The sequence below is a fragment of the Gasterosteus aculeatus genome, chromosome 7 (assembly GCF_964276395.1).
Source record: "Gasterosteus aculeatus chromosome 7, fGasAcu3.hap1.1, whole genome shotgun sequence".
Classification (NCBI taxonomy): domain Eukaryota; kingdom Metazoa; phylum Chordata; class Actinopteri; order Perciformes; family Gasterosteidae; genus Gasterosteus; species Gasterosteus aculeatus.
Window position 1 is genome coordinate 27,508,315 of NC_135694.1, and position 18,886 is coordinate 27,527,200.

The following is an 18,886-nucleotide window of genomic DNA, read 5'->3' on the forward strand; positions in this document are numbered from 1 at the left end:
CTGTTTGATGGAGATGATGACGGTTATTTATTCATTAAATAAGGATGTTGAGTGGAGGCGATGGCGAGGATAAAAAAAACAGAAAACAGAGCGGCTGCGTGGAGAAGTGCACTAATACTATCCGATCAATAGACGGCACGCCGGTGACCTTTTGAGTGCAGAACCATTTTAAAATGATATCATTTTTGCGGCTGGCTTCTTTGTGTGCGCGCGTGTCTGCGTGTGGCGTGTGCGCGCGTGCTCATGAGCGTGAGCGTGTGCGATGCTTGGCTATAGAAAGATGGCAAATTGCTACTAGGGGTAAAGCACGATGACCTGTGATTCATATAGTGGTTGAGTGGAGTAGGTGGTAGATGCATTTAGTGCAACTTCAAACTCACACTGTCCACAGACGGAGCGCGCGCGCACACACACACACACACACACACACACACACACACACACAGCTATTCCCACAACGCTGAGTTCATATCTTTGCAAAAACTAAATTCATTTTCACATTGACCCAGTAAAGTTGATCTCTCAGCAGCGGCTCACTCGGCAGCGTGCACAACCATGAAGTGGTTATGTCAAAGGTCACAATGAAGATGCCTCCCAAAAGGCTTTTGGGAGGCATCTTTCCGAGGGATTTCGTTGTTTGCCGACTAACGTTCCGATTTAAAGACATGCACTGCACACTGCGAGCCTTAACTTTCCCAGACTCTATAATTGAAAACATGGTTCCATCTCCACCAAATATGTTCACTAAATTGTGTCCCGATTGGTCAATAGGCAAGCATAGATTTATTCTCCTCAGCATTACTTTTTCATTATAGCTGTCAATAATTAATGTGAGAGAGAGAAATAAAGGATAATCTTCTGACAGCATTCAAATGTGGAACATAATCCTTTTACTCTGGTCTGGTTCTACTCAAAACACAAGTTATATAACGATCTCAAAATGATGATTTAAATGATATGTATAAAACAACAAAGGACTTTCAAATCGAACGCAAGCATTCAAAGGGTATAAATAACCGCATGAACAGAAAAATCATGGTTAATACTATTTAGCTATTTAGCCCTAAATACTAAAGCTCGAAGAGTCACAACAATTCACATGCACTTCCCATGAATTGAGTTTCTTGATGCTGGTGTGTTGGTGAGATACATACTTATCCCTAATGGATGTACTGGAAGATCAAACCAAAGAACTTTAGATGTTTGTTTTTTCTTTCTCGGGATCCACGGCAGCCGACCAAGAGTTAAAGCAACAGAAGAAGTAGGAGTGGTGGTATGGGCTGAATAGCCGTAGGAATAGTAGTAAAGGTGGACATAGAGGTATCAGTGTCATCAAGTAGCAGCAGCAGTATTCAGCAGCGGCACATTGGCAATTGAGACAAATTTATATAATTTGTGAACAAATGAAGATTCCCGTTGCCCGGCTGGTAGACAAAGTAATCTCACCATAATGTCGGGATCAACTTATCAACCATGAGGTCAGCTCGTCTGACCATGACGGACGCCTGACCTGATTCACTCTGCCGGCGACAGACGGGCTCCTGCATGACTCGGGACGAAAACTATCTCTCTCCCCGATTGGTGTAAACGTCTCACGCAGCGTTCAACGACTTCTCACATCACGGTCAGTCAGAGACCCATTTATGTGGCGTTCATGTTCACATAACACAGACAGGAGCCATTACTCTTTAATCCCCCCTCCATGGATTGTACGTATCACGCACTGGGAACACCCGTGCAGTCATTATTAATCTCTGCTTTTCAAGCTTGTCACATGCACCATCCAATTCAATCTCCATGAAGCCGTATTGTTCTTTATTAGAGACGTCTGCTGTGGCCGAAATGGGGATTCTTTGTGAGCACCCACATGCGTGTGTGGGTTCCTGCATGCAGCAGTGTCATTCTTGTCCGTTTGGTACAGTGATTACAATCCAAGCTTGTTGGCTGGGTGATTGTCTGACTGACTGACTGGATAAATGGCCTGTTTGTAGAATGGTGTCCTGCGTAGCCGGATGCATATTCTGAAGGGCGGCATGAGTGACTGACTTATAGACAGCTATTAAAATGTGACGCCTGTCTTCCTGACCGGATCACTGTCTTCCTGGATACCAAGCCTTGAAGTAAATGCTCTGTCAGGCACGCAGCCAAACATAAGTACTCCGGAGAGCAGGGAGGCAGATGGTTGGACTGGATACAATGGGCGCTGTGCAAAAGCACATCATTGCATATAACAGATATTAGTCCTACTTACGGAAAGTCAATATAGGCTCAGGTGAATCCTTTCACCTGTCTTATTGATTACCCCGTTAAAGCCGACATCTCCTGACATCTCATTCTCTATTCGATTTAGCCGAAATCGTGCATCCGTGTACCTCGCCATTACTTTTTAAAGTGCGTGTCATTGGGACAATGTTAAATAATAGACCCTAATGTCTTATAGACAATATTTCTACAAAACATAATCAGTGAACCATTATTAAACTTTAGTCTGAATTGAGATGAAGGCTCAGTGATTATAATGGATTGTAAATGCGTATGCTTCATCCCTTTAGAACAATACACCTCATGCGCGAGACTGGGTGGCAATTCAATTATGTCAGTTTAGGAAGTGCAATTACTTTGGGAAGATAAGGGGACATACTTCGAAATCCAATGTGTTTCGAAGAAGAAGAAAAAACCCCTTCAGTAGGAGTTTGTTAATTAGTTCATTATTCAGCTAAATAGGATTTAATTAAACATGTCATGATATGTACTGCGTATTTGATTCCCAATAACACGCAGCTTGGTGCAGAGCTAGCAGATTATCACAATAAACTTCCAAAAACTTGCTGACCTTTTGCAGGAAGAGCTCTGAGACGGCAGAACTAGAAATGGGAGCTTTTGTCAAGCTTTTGTCAAGCTTTTCTCTCAGCGCGAGTCCTAGAATCGGTCTGTGGAGAGACAGAGACTGACGTACACAAAGGCATGCTGGGAGGGCGATTAAATAATAAAGAGCTGCAGAAAAAAGAAGGAAGTCAAGTACAAGTAGAATGTTGCTCACATTACATCTCACCAGCTACAGCACTGCTTGTTATTGCCCCAAAATTTGATTGTCTAAACTCGTTCCTGGCCGCACCACAGTGCTTCTATAAATACACGATAGCTCCCACGTGAGAGGGACTCACTGTACTTCATGAGCCTCGCCATGTGGTATCTATGGTAACCACTTACAGTAGAGGAAGCTCAGCCTGTGTGGTGAAATGTCTGTCTGTGTGTGTGCGTGTTTCTGTGTACTTCTGGAATATTAAGAACTGAATGTCTTCACAGAAATAGAAAGGTGAGGCATTTCTGGTCCTTCGTTCCATCTGAAATTGACTCGGGTGGGCCGCAGGGTCGGGCTAAAGTTAAGAAATAACTTCAGGCAAGTGAGCGAGCTGAGGTTCATTCAGCGTGTGGTGGTCAAAAAGGCTGAACTAAGACTTGTATTCAGAAATGTTTTTTGGTGAAAAGGGTCAGATAGTGTTAGAAAGTGGAGGCAGAAAGTTGAGCATGAGTGTGGAATATTTTGGAGATGAAGATTCACAATTAAACGTGTGTGTGTGTGTTAAACGTTATCTGTTTGGTATTACGTCCATGAACATGCAGCTCAAAGTGCCTCTTCACCAGTGAATTTGTGGCTGAAGTTCTTTAAAGTCATTGGATTGAAAACTTTGTGACTGTGTGTTGTCTTTTTCTCTCCCCCACAGACAGACGCACACACACAGACACACACACAACACTGAACACAAACAGTCGTCCTCAGACACGATGTGCTGCATCACCTCCAGTGGATTTTACTGTTGGGAAAAGAGTGAAATAATTCCAGTGCAGTTTCCATGGAAACCAAACCATATCATAGAAAGATGAATGTTGATTTGGTAAAAAAAACACTGTCCTCACCGCCTGGGTTGACCTTTCCACTGACTGCAGCCAAAATCTTGACAACGAACCGCTCTGGACAACTGCCAAGAGCCTCCAGTACAGAGAGAGGGAGTGAAGGCTTTGAAACACAGAGAAAATAAATATTAATAATAATAGAGCGCAAAAACTTTTACATTTAAAAATAACTTTATTGCCTCGAGTAATGTATAAAGATTTCAAAATAATTCATATCTTCTCCAAATGTCATAGAACTGTAACAATGGTAACAAGCCTATTTATACTTTTTTCTGTTGCTGAAAATTTGTTTTAGTCCCTAAAATATTAAGCGTAATGACAGAATTCCTTTTGTGCTGTGAAGACAGTTTATTCCTGAAAATCACTCACAACACACACACACTTCATGTCAAATAAATAAATGTGTTAATGACTTTATAACTGATGAATATTGCACTCCCCTTCCTCAGTGCTAAAGTCACAACGCTCACATGGATGGTGAAAATGTGATAACAGTAATTCAAACCTCATTTTAGTTAAACAAAGCCTCTTGAGTGTCAATGACGACCACTGTAGAAACAACACTCTGATGTCTGAAATTCAACCTCAAAGCAAATGAGAGAAACATCAGCACTAACCCCCCCCCCCCCCCCCCCCCCCCCCCATGATGTACATATATCCATCCATCCATCCATCAAGTGTTTTGCCCTTTTCGGCACTCATGAAAAATAAAAGACAAAGCCTGTAGCTGATGCTAAATTTGTACCATGCTTATGATATCATCCCTCAGCAGATGTAAGAACAGAGTTAGTATTCAGTCTCTATGGTTACCACTTGTAGTTATGGAAAAAGAATCAATGTCAAGTCAAAGTCAGCGAGCCCACAGAGGTGCTGCTGTGCCAACTCTGCAGAGCTGTATATTTAATCTGAGTTGATCCGATTAAATTTGACCTGGTCAAAGCAGATGGTTGTCACCTGAAAGCATGCGGGGCTTAGTTAGCTTTTAAGCACAAGAATCCCGCAGAAAATTTTACAATGAAAACTACAATGCACCATTGTAAACAAAAAAAAAGGTCAAACACATAAAGAAAATGTCTTTGCGTCCATCAAAATCAAGAATCGGAGTCCGTTGTATACTATCTACATGGCGACTTGGAAAGGCATCAAGTGTCCACCTCCATGTGTCACAGTGGGACTCCATCTTTGTAGTCTGCAGGCGTTGTGGTTTAATGGCTTTCTAGTGGCCAACTGCCGCGTTGTCATCCTGTTTCATCGACCAAATCATCACCTCAGTCACCAGAAGAGCGGCTTTTGGCACAGGCCCTCCAAATTATCTTCCCGTCGCTCACTCCCTCCCCCACTCCCGCCCATCTTTCCACCCGCTCGGACCGTGGCTAAAGCTGACACTCACCCCGGACTCCTGTCAGCAGTTCTGGCACTGATAACCAACGTCTGTCAGTGGCAGAGCGAGAGAGAGAGAGAGAGAGAGAGAGAGAGAGAGAGAGAGAATGTGTGAAGGTGGGCAAGGAGTCCGCCAGCTGTCTGGTGTTGTGGTGGCAACCAGGGAAGGGCGCCGCAACCTTGTGGAAGTAGCAGGTGGCGCCTCCTCTGGTAGATGAAGTGTAATGACGCATAGGGTTTAACTGATGGAGTTTATTTGTCCTGCATATATTCACACTTCAGAGGTCGAAAGCCCCAATGTGCCATTTTGCCAGAGACAGGCGGAGATCCTGGCCAACAACGGCCCTCTGGTGGTGCCGAGGCGGGAAACGCTGATGAGCCATTTGACCACCAGTTTAGGTAAATAGTGATGGATAGAATGCAACTATAGGGCTTTGAGGTGCAGTTACAACATCATGAACATCATCGCTGGCAAAATGGTCAGATCTTGTCCAGTGGAAATGCATTATTTTGGATTATCCAGTGTGTGGTGATGATGAGCTAGGAAAACATGACATGGCGCTTTAGTTGGGTTGGTTTTTAGTCACGAGTTAACAACTGTCCAGAGATATTTGAAAACTGCAGTCACAATTCTATTTGCAATAAAAATGACAAGGTACAGTTTTACAATTAGAGTTTTTAAACGCATTTCTGTGCTGTATAACCACCCAACACCATTTTAGTGGTTACATTTGCTGCTTACCCAGTTATCACTAATCCAGTAATGAGTTTGATGCTGTAACTCACTGACAGAGGGCGCTTTGTACAATGAATTTTGTTTTTTTCTTTGGATGTGGAGCGTGCACATTTCCAGAAATACATCCTTACTTCAGCTTCAGTTGCAATGAGAATATTTTTACAGAGCAGAATAGCAGCTGCTGCTAAGATGAATTCATGTCCCTTTCCAACAAACACACCTGTGCAGATTGGTGTATTTCCTGTCTAGGAATGCATGAATAAAATCAATAATTTCACAGACAGCCATAATCACATTATACTTTGGTGGTTGTCACTTTTTTTTCTGCATTGTGAATGACTTTTGTGCAAAATGGATCTAAATACTCATCTTGTAGGTAATTAAAAATCCATTATTTAAATGTGCCTTTCACAAGCCTCAGCTTTCCCGCTGAGTTAAGGTGCTTTAATCAACAATGGCAATGCTAACACTTGAAACCGAAACACCAAAAGATGTTTTTAAGTACAGGGAAACGCACAGTACAATGTTCATCTCTGGTAGGGACACTGTGCATAATTATACTGTAAATGTTCACTGTTAAAGAGTATGCTTTTTGTTCCTTTTTCATCTGACAACCAAACTGAAAAGCATTTCTAGTCATTTTAAGCCAAACATACAAACACACACACACACACACGCACACACTCCTCCACACCTGTACACATAATATACAGTAAACATTTATATAGTAATTGTATCTCCACACTGTCGATTGCCATCGCGTCGGCACAATCATGGCAGTAAGTGGGTGAAATGATCCTTCTGCATTTTGGCCATGTGCTTTGGCATCCTGCCGCTCCATCCCTGTGATGCTGGGCGGATATCAGACAGTCGTTCCATGGGTGGTGTTACCTGCTGAGAACAGACCAGGTGCAAACTCCACAGTAACACAACAAGCTGTAGAGATTCATTAAGCACTGCATAGTAATCCACCCTCCTCCTCATCCACTGTCACTGGATTCATCTGAAATGTGCAAAATATAAATGAAAGCGGATCTAAATCATCATTATCAGTTTGGTAATATTTGGCGAGGCCTCCTCAGAGCATCAGCTAGACCTAATCGAGGAAGCATTCATGAATGAGACATGTGGTGGGTAGATATAGAATTATAGCCAAGCGATTCAACATGCAAGAACTTCTCATCATTGTAATTATGAACCAAAATATTTCAACAAATGAATTTGATTTGCAGGATTACTAGAATTATGTATCTGCTGTTACTAAAAGTGCAGAGACAAAAGTCATTTGTGGAGACTGGGAAAGCAAAAAGTCAAACCATGACAATGTGTGTGTGTGTGTGTGTGTGTGTGTGTGTGTGTGTCTGTATGCGTTTAGACATTCAATGCAACGCCCAACTAAACACTGAGTGTGTGACATTGTGTGCCAATATTTGTTTTCTTTCATTGCGCTGGTTGATAATTGCAAAAGCAAAAGTCAATGTCATGGCAGGCAATGGACTGAGATGGGTAATCTATGTAGTCAGGCACAGAGTCCTCATGCTCACACACAGACACACGCACACACACACACTCACACAAACATGCAAACGCACAACCACATAGAGCAAGAGAGAGATGACAAGCTTTCTACTCATGGACATTTCCATCATTCTCAAGATTCCACCTTGTTTTTTACTGACATGAAACAACTCTAATGCCTTTTCAGACATTGTGAACATCCTTTTTTATTCATCAGCGCACAGAAATGTGAATATTTCACTACTGGAAATTCAGGGCATTTTACCAAGAGGCTCAGAGAAGTAGTCATTATATTTCCTCTTAGTGCAAAGATGCAGAGTAACCGGTACAAAGAGAAAAGATGAGCGAGCTCTTATGGGAATGTTGAACAAAAAAGTAAATCAGGCATTAAGAACTGCAGAGCAGGTCAAAATATCTCTCTGCTGGCCTCACTCAGGTTCAAAGGGATGTGAAGATCCACCCACTCCCATTGCAGGGTTGCAATACTCCTTTTTTCCATACTCATTATATTGTGATTGTCAAAGCGCACTATGACTCCACCATCTGTTCACCCTCTGACTAATATTAGTGAGCTATGGAACACACAGTAAAAAGAGGTCATGATACAAAAAAGCTTTGATGGATAGTGATCATGCCCTTCCTGTGCCGGATAAACAAACTTGTACATTAGTTGTATTGCCTTGCTTTTCATGACAGCCACGGTAATCTGTGCAAGCTGGAGAAGCAAACTGGCTGTTTGATTCTGACAAAAGATTATTTTTTCTTGACGACACGATTGCTATTAAACATATTGGTGAGCCCGTGAGGGAAATCTGCAAGAAGCCGAACAGAATGCCGTGGGTGCGATCCATGTCACGGATCTTTCTGGAGTGAATCATCGAGCACATTGTTCTGTCTCTATATTGCTCAGTCTTAAAAAAAAAAAAAAAAAAATTGTCAAATCCACAACAATGTTCAAAAGACGAATATTACCGAGAGAGGTCACATTTGTCTGTGTATCTATAGTTAAAATCAGTGCACAGAGACATATTAAGCTATAGAAGAAGTTATGTTAATCCATAACAATCAACTTTTGTATTATACAATTATTATTATTTCAAAGCAAAAATGAAAAGTATTTTTTTATGATTCATTTAAAAGCCGGAAATACAGCAGCCAAACATGTATTTGTCTCTCAATAATTTGACAATTGGGCTATGCAAAAATGGAGAAAAGTGCATTTGATTTTGCATCACAATCTTTCATATTTGACAGCGCCCCCATCAGATCAAAAGGGGATTTGATTTGATTCGTGTACGTGATCAAAATCAATACAGTCCCTGAAAAGAATCCTATCACCGACATGTCCTTTTACAAAGTATTGAATTTAGCATCATCCTTGTAGGATCACTCCCGTATCCCTCCTCAGTCGGGCGGTAGAGCTGCTCTGTGGCTTCTGCATATAGACTCAGTGCTCCGGCATCCGAGTCTGATCCGCGTATCCATATCCGTGACCATTCGTGTCCGAGTTTACGCAGCGGCGCACATCCTGCTCACCGGTGCTTGGAGCCAGGAGCGCGCACGGCCTGCGGGACAAGTGCTAAGTGCACGCAGTTCAGTGCATCCTGCTCTGCTCTGCCCCGTGCATGCGTCCCGCTCCCGACCCCGAGGCACTGCATTGGTACACCGCGCCGTTCAGAGTACTCAGCCGCGGACGCAATTCGTTTTGTCGTCTGAGGCCTGAGTGGTTGGAGATTTGATGCATGAACAACTGTTGGCGCAGGGATGCATTTACAGCACGGAGGACCCTCGTTTGTGAGGAAGCGAAAGCGATAGCGAGAGAGCAGAGTACATTCACGTCAGCACCATGGACAGAGAGTGGGGGACTGAACGCACACGCGTCAGCACCATGGACAACTGATACCCGGCTTGTTTGTCCTCCCTTTCTTTCTTTTGGAAGGAATGAACATACGGGGAACATCCCCCGTGGGACCCGACTAACAGTACCCGTGGAAACTCCGAAACACAAGTTTGCACCCACGCACAGATGCCAGAGAGCAATGCATGCAGATTAAACGCATATATAATGAGAACTATAGCTTAATACAAATGCAATCTCCATCGGTTTAATTGCCAACTCACACGTGTATTCCACTAGATTCACTTGAATGCTATTTAAGTAATCGCTCCGCTTCGCGCTTCGGAAGTCGGACACATTCACACTAAAAACGCTGTCCAGTTGCGTACGTCAGCCGGGAGACCCGCAGCGGCGGCTCCCCGCTGGAGCACCGAGGTTAAGTGCCTTGCTCAGGGACAGCTAGATGAGCTGGCTGACGGCGTTCTAAAAGAACGAGCGCAGACAGGCAACTCCACCCACATCCCCCCCCCCCCTCCTCCTCCCCATCACACACACTGGATCTGAACCGACAACTCACGCTCGCCGTTTGTTTTTAAAACAGTGACACAGGGTTTATAGAAACAAGGTAGACCCCCCCCCCACACACCCTTATGTACCGCTGGGTAACTTGTAGTCACGGTTCTCCTTTAAATCCCCTCCGTGCCCGGGTACCACATCTGCCACTACCATCAGCAGCGGTAGCGCAGCTTCTTGATGTTGTGGTCGGGAATACGCATGCGCCCGGCATTGGAATTACTGCACTGGGAAGAATAAGTTGGACCTCGTCCGTCTTCGGTAAAAGAAAAAGACACACAACATAAGTATGTCGGTGTTCAGGATCAGAAGAATGAGGTGTTTCGGGGTTTGGTTCTTCCCTCTCGTGGTGACCGTGGTGTGCGTTCAAAGGTAAGCGAAAAGGTCGGAGAATGCTCCACTCAATCTTTTTTCTTCTTCTTTAAAGTGTGACTGTGTTACAGACGAAATGGAAAAATACTTGGACACTTTGTGGTCCAAGAATGTCTCGTATTTAAATTCCCTGTGCACATGTTTCTCTCTTTTCTCTCCCATAGTGCCGGTGTCAATGATCCTAGCAATATGTCTTTGGTTAAAGAAACGGTGGATAGGCTGTTGAAAGGTTATGATATACGATTGAGGCCAGATTTTGGAGGTAAATGAAATCGTTTTGTCATCAACTCTGATCCAGTTTGCGCCCTGTCAGTCCGTGTAATAGTACAGTGTTTATTCCCCGATAACTCAATGGGTGATTGCGATTTCGGAAAGTAAAATAGACCCGTCTTATCAGATTTTGCCCCAGTCGGATATTTTCCACGATACAGTCGAGGCAAAATGTGTCAAAACAACCGGGAGTAGCGGCAAGACGAGAACACACATCATCGGTGTGCGTGAGGACGATAAAACACACCGTCTTAGTTATTTCAGTGACAAATCTAGACAGGCAAAAAAATAAGGCGGAAGAGGGGGGGGGGGGGGGGGGGGGGGCTGTCAAAACTCACAGCACAATTTGTATGTAAAACATAATGGTGCCAGTTCTTGGTTAGGATCATGTTCCAATTCACGTGTTCGCTGTGAGGGAAACATGTTTTAGGACTGGGAGGGAGGGGGGGGATTTAACTTTTAGGGGGAACCACCGCAGCTCAGCGCGTCACCTCCTCTTCTCCCCCTCCACCCCTCAGTCCCCGAAATAAACACTGCAAACTATTATCCGGCTGACAACGGGCTACATTCACAAGTGTCAACGTGTGCTTCTATCACGCGCACATTATCAACCATCTTTTGTAAAAAAAAAAATGTGTCAGTCAATCATAGAGACCTCTCGATGCTCAATGTTGCTTTCACCTGTTCCAGGTCCTCCGGTCGGAGTGGGAATGAACATAGACATCGCCAGCATAGACATGGTGTCAGAAGTCAATATGGTAAGTAGGGCATCCTCGCCTCCACTGGTCAACGTGAGACCCTTCATGAATAATGACCCCTGCTAAACATAAACGTCCCTGGGGAATACCCTCCCAGACTGCGGGGGGAACCCCCGCCAGACGAAGGCCTGTGTTGAATGGTTTGTGCGTCTGAGCAGCGAAAGGCAAAAAGGTTGTTTGGTTTGAGGGTCGGAGGCATTCATTCAACCTGTCCGGGTTATTGAAATTGATCGTCTTGGATGATCACTGTCTTCGGTTTCATGAATTGATTCCAGCTTAATACACCCAGCAGGCACAAAGCCAGTCAACAGTAACTCCACAAAACAAATGGTATTGGGAAATAAAAGTCCAATGCAATCACAGTTTCTTAATGGGGACATTAAAGTAAGCTCAAGTCTTAACTCTGGAAATATTTCACACTGACATTTATGTTCCTCTGTGAGACATTTTTAGATGGTCTGTTATGGCTGGTTTAAAACGCTTAGAAACAGTGTCAGTGGAAGAATTTCAGAGTTGTGTATATGAAGTAGTGGAGAAGTTTTGCTTCATACAAGTGCACCTCCTAGTGATGAAATGTTGGAACTGCACCTGACTTCCGAGAGAAGCTCGATGCTGCATTTTACATTTATACACTGTGAATCTTGACACACACACACACACACACACACACACACACTATACAGTTGACAACATAAGAATAAATGTTTATATATGAAAATAAGCATTACATTTTAACTGTCCTCTTTCATCCATTTTTCTTCTTTTGTACAATTGTCTCTTTCTATGATTGACCACTACTGTTTTAATTCACAAGTTCTTTACATTTCGCGGAGATGCTTCCTGCTGTTGCAGTTCTTTAGGTGTTTCTGGCTGTGAGATGAGTCATATTGCAATCTCTGGGAATGGTTACGCACTGGAATATTTTTGGCAGCAGCACCCAAAGGCTGTTGCTCACGTTGTTATCTCTGTGCTGCTGATGTGTAGAGACGAGATGAGAGAACTGATGATGCTATGTCTATTTTCATGTGTTTAACCAGAAGACCTGCACAACCATAGGCACATACAGATACATGCATACACAATGCAGGTCTACAGAGTCCTGAAAAGTGGCCTTGAATCCTTAGATAAAGGTATATTTTCCCAGTGAAACTGGCGCTCATGCACATGTGTGCATCTAAACGAGTGCCTGCAGGTTCAGTGTGCATTCCATAAGTGTGCATATGGCAGGCACTTCCAGAAATCAAATACTTAAGTATTATGTAAGATGTTATTTGTATCTACAGCCAATCACCTAATGCATAATAGACATTTCATTCAATCTATATATAGCTTTTCTGAGCAGAAAGGCAGTGATTTAGTTGTGTTGAATCGCCACTCGATTGTGCAGGCAAAACAAAAAATATGTTGATCATTTGTTCTTTTACAGTAGCATAGAGCGAATGGAAATCCAAGCAGTGTGGACAGGGGCCACAAACAAGATGTGTAGCCACAGTGTTGCAACTGTACGATAACAGGAGATATTTGTGCTGTGTTTACTGTTTTCTCTGCTGTTTTCTAAAAGTTGTACCCCAGAGATGATAGCAGCAGTAAAATAGATCCCAAGTTCATTACTCCTACCCAGATGTGCGTCATGGTCAGGGCTTATATCCACACAAGCCCACAAACAAAGGCCGAACAAAAGTAAATCCCACTCTCCATCCAAACACACACAGCCAATGCTACACAACGTCTTTGATCATTTCATTCTTTTGTCAGCTATGGCCTACTAAACAATCCCTAATGTGAAAGGGGAGTCATTACCACCTAACCCATTGGAGCCTCATGAAAAGAAGAGGCCACATGTGTGCGTAATGGTTTCGGCATCTTTGATCTGCTCCCCTTCCTATAAATGTAACCACTCTTCAGGATTGCAGCTGGTGTGGAACCACTTTCCATCTTCCATTTCCTCTCCCCCATCTGGCTCTTTGTCTGCCACTTATTTTGGTGTGGGGATGGAACCATCGTGTGTTCTTTCTTTAGAGAGCAAATGAGAAACAGGGTACAACATAATGGAGAGATGTCATCGAGGGGTATATCCAGCAGTGTTCTATTAGCTATTACGGCCGAGCAAAGACACCTATGCTTTGGTGTGTGTTAATGTATTCTCCACCCAACACGGCTCTCTGCTGAAGTCCTGCCATTGAAAGCAGAGACGTGGCAGACATCTGCTTTAACACATTGTTACCCACTGTGTGTCACAGAGCAGAAGCCCACAACACAGGCCTGTAGCTCACTTTGAATGTGTCACCAAAATAAGTATGCAATCCTTCAAGCGAGTGTCCCCCAGAGGACACAAAGTCCACTTAACTAATGGTCATGTAAGCAGGTCTAATTGCACGACCTGGACTCAAGCATGTTGCAGAACCTTTCCCCAAAACCCCCTTCTGACTTTAGCTTTTTAATAGACAAGCCTCTCGGACTGGTGACCGTTTGTGCATGCTAAAGATAAGACCGCTCCAATAGCTGGCTTAATGGAGGTATATGCTATGTAGAAAACCACACTTAAATGTCACTTGGGCCTGGAGCCAGACAGGAAGTGTTCATTACATCCCATTAAAGCTCATTGTCCATGGGTGTCAGGGGCAAAGTCCCAAGCCTCCGAGGGAGAACAGCAATACGATTTGATTGTTTAAGACCTTGGAGTCAAATGTTTAACTCTGTATTCATGTGAAAGAGAGCGGGAGAGATACATATATAGGCGAGAGAGTGCTCTGCTCTATGCAGAGAGCCAGAAGCAGTGGTGGTGTCGTAGAGAAGGTCATGTATGACTCAGGAGTGGACACACAGAGAGGGACAGGGACGCAGACACGGAATAGCCATGTTATGTTGGACATTCAACACATTGCAAGTGACCAGGCGAGCCTCAATTCCTGCACTGTTCAAAGGGAGAATAGTAAGCATAGGAAGAAGGTTGTGGATTTCTTTATTTTTTCTTCTTCCCAGCATTTCTCCTTTGTGAAATTTCTTCGGCTGCTGCCATTTCAGTCTCAATATTTGCTTTTGGTTGAGCTCATGAGCACTTGAATCCTGAGCTGACCGTTTTCACAAGGGAAGAAATACCGCTCAGAATAGTCTGAGGATCAACGAAAGTTCTTCTCTTCTCTCAAGAGGCAGAAATACCATTATTGATGCACCCAAAGGTCAAAACCAGCTTATTGATTATTTGAGAAGGACTGTAAAATTTAAGAGCCCCCCCATTTTTGAACCCAGTTATTTCCACTTCTCGGTAGATTTCTCAGATAGGATATACGCCATAATAAAGATCACACTGACACATACATTATACAAACAGTTACATTATAATTGATGTAGGCTCAGCCCTTAGATAATGAAAGGGAAGGAGATAAGGGGGTACTTATAAATTATTGCATATTTCCGCTGCATTTCTAAGAGCTTCACAATGATAGGAAGTCTACTTCTTGTGTCTTGATCGATTTGAAAGCTACCTTCAATTGTCTATTGTTGATGTGGGCAGACTCAATTTTCAGAGTCAATTTGAACATTAGACCTAAGCCAATATACAAAATGAACATGACTTAAATTGCCTCATGGCAGTTATTGACTAGGAAAATCTCACCCTGATCAACTTACTGTAATGTCAATGACATCAATTCAGAGGGTGATATAATGAATATTTGAAAGTAATTAATACAATTTAATAGGATACAGAGACACTATTGTCTCTATTTTCGTGCACGCACACTTTTTTTTGGGCCGGTTTTCACAGAATTGTGGACAAGTGCTGATCCACGAGGGATGCACAGTTTACTAATAAGAGTGTCGCGACAATGTGTGAAGATTCACAGGCTGAAATGCATTCCAATTGTGGGGAGAAACAAACACACTCCAAAGTGGTGCTATTGTAAAATAAGCTGTCAAACTATCCAAAATATCTACATACTATATTCCAAAAGTTAATGAGCAACTGGGGAGCAGATGCAATTCTCCCTGATACAGCACATATTTAATAACTACAGTTTATTAAAACTACCAATAGTAAACTTTGTAAATGTACAGTGCTGGATGGAACCAATCAAAACGTTGCCTGTAAAGGGGATTTACACAACTCCAATCGGTACCTTAGAGGTATTGGTGCCTGAATTTGTTGTTGAGAATTGCTTGCAATTGCAACAAATGCTTGTCTTCTTTCTAATTCACAGTCTATATTGAGTCTGCTACCATTTAGAGTAGACTTCAGCATAGTTGAACACTTTCAATGTCTCTAGTGGGAATGTTTCACTCATTTTCTGCTCATACACGTTCTATAATTTGAATCCCTCACTGTTCTCCAGTCCAGCCTCCTCACAAATGGGTATGTTAACGTAGCCTCCAGGAATGTCGCTCTTGGCATTATGTAACAGACCGGGCGGAGGCAAACTCAACCAGGGTTCAGGAAGGATTTGATTTGGTGCTGCAATGGAGACAACATAATGTATGAGGAAAACGGGACTCTAATGATAGCAGCATTGATTTATTTTCATTGCTTAGGATTGATGATACATTGGTCGGGAATCATTTCCTAGCTCCTGTTACAACACAATTTAATTAAAAAACAGCATGAATAGGCTTTAAAATACGAGCCAGTTGACTTATAGTGTGTACTTAAGAAGGACCTCATGCATATGTATTAGCTGCATGTTATGTGGGAAGAAAGCATAAGACATTAAGACAGTACTCACGGGTTAGATTTTGGTTTGAAGGATATCACGTTGTCCATTCTTCTTGTTAGCAGTTTCATGTTAATATCATCACTGTACTGACTGCTGCCAATAGAATGCACAACCGCAGGAACATATCAGTTAAGAATTACACCAGAAAAATGGGCCGCATTTCACTTCACTCATGAGAAGAAATAGCCTTTTAAAACCTATTTACTCACATTGAACAAGGTTTTCTAAAACTTGGGGTTTCTAAGGACAAGACGAGAATCTAACAACTTTCTATAGACTATACGTGCACACATTTGAGTGTTGACATGTTTGATCAAAATATTATATTTTGTACAGTTGCCTATTAGCCTATTATATAGGAGTTAAAAAAAGACGTTATAATGTTGAATGAGAATTCACTCATTAATAATTACTAAACACACCTTTCATATTACCTGTAGTTATTTGACCTATTACTAAGATAGAAATGTCAAGCCTGCCCCCACCAGTCAGGACGTCTAACGGTGGGTTCTGAATACTAGTTCTAATAATCCCGATGAATGACAATGCCTTTGTCTAGAACTTTTAACTTTCCATTACCGTGCGCATCCATTTCAAACAGAAATATCTGTCCATGAAGATATTTATACACACACTAATAAATACTGCTACCTTGTTCGGCTAGGGCCGTTGAATGGGCTGAACGTCAATACGGAAGCTCAAAATGGGACAGCTGTTTAAGGGATATTTTTGCATCACGTTTTGAAGTAGCAGGAAAGGACGATGCAGGAAGTCATCAAATTATATATTCAGCCAGTGTTGTCAATGTACCAAATGCCCACAAAGTACTTCAACCCTTTTAACTCCTTACAGCCCAAGATACAGGCGTGACCAATGCAGTAGGTCAGCTGGACAGATGTGAGGTCTGACACCAATTATTCAGGAGATGACAACTTATTTTCACTCATGTCACGACGTCCATTTTACTCGTTTAATTATTGTGCTTTGATGTGAGGCTTTCTTTTTTTTCTCTCCACCCCCTCTGTTCCCAACATGAAGAGATTGGCATCAACCTGCCACACTTACCCACAGACTCAGCAACAAAAGACAGAGCAAAACAGAAAGCTCAAAGGAGCTGAATACATTGTGCTAACATAGAAATAGTAAAAATACTTACAGCGAGCTGGTGCAGAGGAAAGTTGCAGGGGATGTTGGAGGTACCAAAGGAGGGGCGGATGAATTGTGTGAGTGGAGTGCTGAAACCACCAATGCCCCAACATGCATTATTTATGCTGGTAGGTTTAGATACATGTGTTTGGCTCAAGAGTTCTAGTAATCCATTTAGATTACACAGTGTGCCACTTGAAAGCAGGAAACGGACAGATATTTAATTGGTTCTTTGTATATCGAAAAAGGATTGCCACCGGTGAGAACAGTACATATTGGCACGTGTTTACTCATTAGCAGAACCAATGACCTCTATGCAAATGATGAGGACACAACACGATTTGTTACTTCATCTGGAAGATTAAGAACAATCAGAAGAATATATACAATATAAACAGTCAATCATCAAAGCAATACTAAGTTAATTAGCTGAAAGCTGTCATACATATCTATAGTTCACATCTCACAGCCATTCAGAGGAGTCGAAAACCTGCTCTGTTGTACAAAACTATTAAAAAAAATAAAATGAACAACTCTAGACATCATTTTTCATCACAATGTATAAACAAGAACAGACAGGGAAAACCGAACAGCAAAGGGAACATCAGCAGTCTGGCCGAGGAAAACTAAACAGTTAGAAGAACTCAAAGAAGAGGGAATGTAGCCAGGAGGAACTACAGGTGGAGGAAGGAGGAGAGGTAGACGGAGCAACTGTCGGCCTGACAAGATTACCTTTTTTTCACAGTCAAAATCTCATAAGCTGTGTGCACAACGATGTCTGGCAAAATGGTGACTGAGGCGTGAGGCTGCCATTATTTCTGCAGTCACTGCAAATCTCTCTCATCACTGGTCTGTTCAACTGGTTTCTGCAGATTGGGGAGAATGACCTGCTTTTCTACATTAAACAACTCAAACAATTATATCACCAAAAATTGTGTGAAAAACAAAATTCGCAGAATTTTTGGAAACCCGACTCTGTAACCTCGAAGATGTCCTAATCATAATCATTGTTTATTTTAGAGCCGTATACATCAGCTTCAAACGTGATATCGGTAAAATGCATTCTAAAACAAAGACTGAGCCACTGAAGGGAAGTCCCGATTGGGATGATGTGATGTGGTCTGTTAAAGCCAGTGAGAAGCCAAGCTGGTGCATTCTGAGCTAGTTGAGAAAGTGACTTTTCGGTGATGCCACAGAGAAGGAGTTACAGTAACTAAGCCGTAAAAAGAGAAATGCATGAACTTTTTTTCAGGTGTGGGTGAGAGAGAATTTGTAATTGGGGGTACTTGTCACATTTCTGCTTTTTTGAGTGTATACAACAAATATGTGCATATATTTTAGCATGATATGCCACATTTATAAATGGAGTGGCATAGACCATTAGCAGTACACACACTGTCATAAAGTAACAGTGTCTACTGATTAAGTCATTATTAATGTTACACACACTGCTTATTGAACAATTAATAACACAGCTCTAATGTCAGGCGAAGGAAGGCGTGTAATCAATTCCCCCAGGTTAAAAATTCTCACTAGTCAGGCATCTGATTCACCCTGCCGGTGGCAGTGAACGATTGGGTGGAGTTTTAACCATCGGGATGCAGCTGTAGGTACGACTGGTAAAAGACAGCATCTGGAGGTTTGCTGGGCAGAGCTCCTGGAATGGACAGCG

General features: G+C 42.6%; 1 protein-coding gene across 1 annotated transcript in view; it reads left to right on the plus strand.

Moving 5' to 3' along the window:
* The first annotated feature begins 9,970 nt into the window (after positions 1-9,970).
* Positions 9,971-18,886, plus strand: part of gabrb2b (gamma-aminobutyric acid type A receptor subunit beta2b) — a 45,761-nt gene continuing 36,845 nt past the window's right edge. Inside the window, exons 1-3 of the mRNA XM_040181017.2 lie at positions 9,971-10,331; positions 10,496-10,593; positions 11,292-11,359. Coding sequence (XP_040036951.1) covers positions 10,249-10,331; positions 10,496-10,593; positions 11,292-11,359 — 249 coding nt within the window. The 5' untranslated portion in view covers positions 9,971-10,248. The remainder of the gene's footprint in view (positions 10,332-10,495; positions 10,594-11,291; positions 11,360-18,886) is intronic.